The sequence below is a fragment of the Lottia gigantea genome (genome assembly GCF_000327385.1).
Source record: "Lottia gigantea unplaced genomic scaffold LOTGIsca_76, whole genome shotgun sequence".
Classification (NCBI taxonomy): Eukaryota; Metazoa; Mollusca; class Gastropoda; family Lottiidae; genus Lottia; species Lottia gigantea.
The window spans coordinates 267,660-269,813 of NW_008710536.1; the positions used below are offsets into that span (position 1 = coordinate 267,660).

A 2,154-nucleotide genomic window follows, 5' to 3' on the forward strand; every position below is an offset into this window, starting at 1 on the left:
ACTCATTGTACTTTTAACATATTTTGTTTCCATTGACACTTTGACTTGATCACATCATCTTTTTTTGTTCACAATACACTATGAAAACACACCAAACTTTATAAAAGAATCTTAAAGATGGGTTTCCTTATTTTTTAGTGTCAAATTAAGCAAACTATTTGATTGATTGTTGTTTCTTATGAATTATTATGTATTCTCATAAATGTTCATGTATGTACAGTCTGGATAAACAAAAAAACACTTTTTGACCTTTCTTGATCGGTAACTTATTGGAATTATCTTATAATTTGGCTAATTATGAATTAATTATGGACATGTCAGACAAACTGATATTTTTCCAAGTCATTAGAACACCTCTACTTTCTATTCATATAAGTATTAGCATTTTCCCATCTTTAATCTCCAATTTTTAGTTTATTGAAAATATTTTCAAATAATTTCACTATCATTAAATCTTTGGCTAAGGAAATATTTCACTATGTTTTCCTATCATTGTTCTTTTGAGACACACTTGGGATATTAACACATATTCAATCAGCACACAAAAAGCAAGATGGCAGCACAGCCTCCCTTTCAGATAAAGGCATTCATTCAGAGGGCATTCGTTCATAAAATAACATGTAAGCCTCTGAATTAATTACTTGATGAAAGCTGACTTTTTTCACAGTTTCATCTGATGTATAGAGCCATTTAGCTCCCATAGTGTTTTTTACACTTGGCACTGGAGTTCTCCGATACGCAACAAAATGTCCAGAATACTCATTTCCAATATGGCTGATCACAGAAGCTAGTTTATATTGGAACTCAGTATGTGGGGCTAAATCAGGACCATTATGGTTCTCATCAGCATGTGTGTTATGTAGACTGAGGGGACTAGGTGGTTGTACAAATATACCATTCATGGTTGTTTTAGAATCATAGTTAAGCGCTCTTAATAAATTCACTGGTGCTGATTGTAAAACTTCATTCTGGTTCTGTGTACCAAACCTACAATGTATAAAAAGTCAAGTTGTCATTTTAACTTTCAAGCTCAGAAAATTCTGGGCACACATGGATTTGAAGACTCAAATTTCAACAGTGAGCTGTGAGCACTATTGCTGATAAGCCTAAACAATACCTGTTTCTGAGACTGTGGTATGATTGGTTAAACAGATGGCGAATCTTTTCCTTTAAATGATTCGTTCATAAAAGTGTTTCAAACTCTAGATGCTTGACATCTGTTACAAAATAAACTTAGTAATATTATTTATAGATTTGCAGTTTTCTTACCGTAAGCTGTCCAAAGTATCATCTTTACCACCAAATAAACCACATCTATTTCTTAGATTCTTTTTATTAGCTTTCATATAAACATAGTTATCCATATTTAAAATCTCTTGAAAACTGACATGATCATAACGTTTAACTGGTAAATTAGAGTTTAACCATTGACGTCTTTGTATATGGATACATAAACACTGCGGTAACTATAATAAAAAAAAAAAGAGACCGAGTGTAACCATTTCATTGAAACAATAAAGGATATTTGAATTACCATCATGTCCAAACCACACCCTCATTCGTCATACTTCCTCGGGGCCGTAGTAACACGAGTGAGAAAAATTACATATTCACAGCTAAATATTGTCCAATCAAAATCAGCCCTTCTGTATTGGTAGCAAATTTTAGCCAATCAAAACAAGTCACCCGTCATGACGCTTTGTTTGCGAACGTAGACAAAATGAAAGCAGCGTGCCATTACATATTTTGATGAATATTTATGTACAGAATTGAGTAAGATTTTCCTTCAAGAGGTGAAGCCAAGAGAAAATCAAACCTTACTTTGAAAGAATGTTTTCTTATCTCTTCAAAGCGGTGTTGTGTTTTGTTTACATTTCTAGAACCGATCTGATTGGTCAGATTTAAATGCCACCAATCTCATTTCACGAAGTGTAGTGGGCTTAGTTTAATACAGGTTAGTAAGACCATGTCAAAATCCATATTTGTGATATTTGTGAATTACAAGCTAATGCCAAGAGATTGAATAAATCATTATTCCAGTCTACCCAGATGTAAATGGGTACGGATAATCTGGGAAAGATCAATGCCAAGAGGTTGGCCAAGGAAACAGCTGGTAGAAAGGATCCTTATTGAACCAATAAGGATCCTTTCTAC

At 33.4% G+C, this 2,154-nt stretch overlaps 1 protein-coding gene across 1 annotated transcript in view; it reads right to left on the minus strand.

The window, feature by feature from the left end:
* Positions 1-587: 587 nt before the first annotated feature.
* The window catches only part of LOTGIDRAFT_168499 (hypothetical protein), a gene marked incomplete at both ends in the record, with an annotated part of 10,208 nt that continues 8,641 nt past the window's right edge, over positions 588-2,154 (minus strand). Inside the window, 2 exons of the mRNA XM_009066384.1 lie at positions 588-987; positions 1,270-1,466. Coding sequence (XP_009064632.1) covers positions 588-987; positions 1,270-1,466 — 597 coding nt within the window. The remainder of the gene's footprint in view (positions 988-1,269; positions 1,467-2,154) is intronic.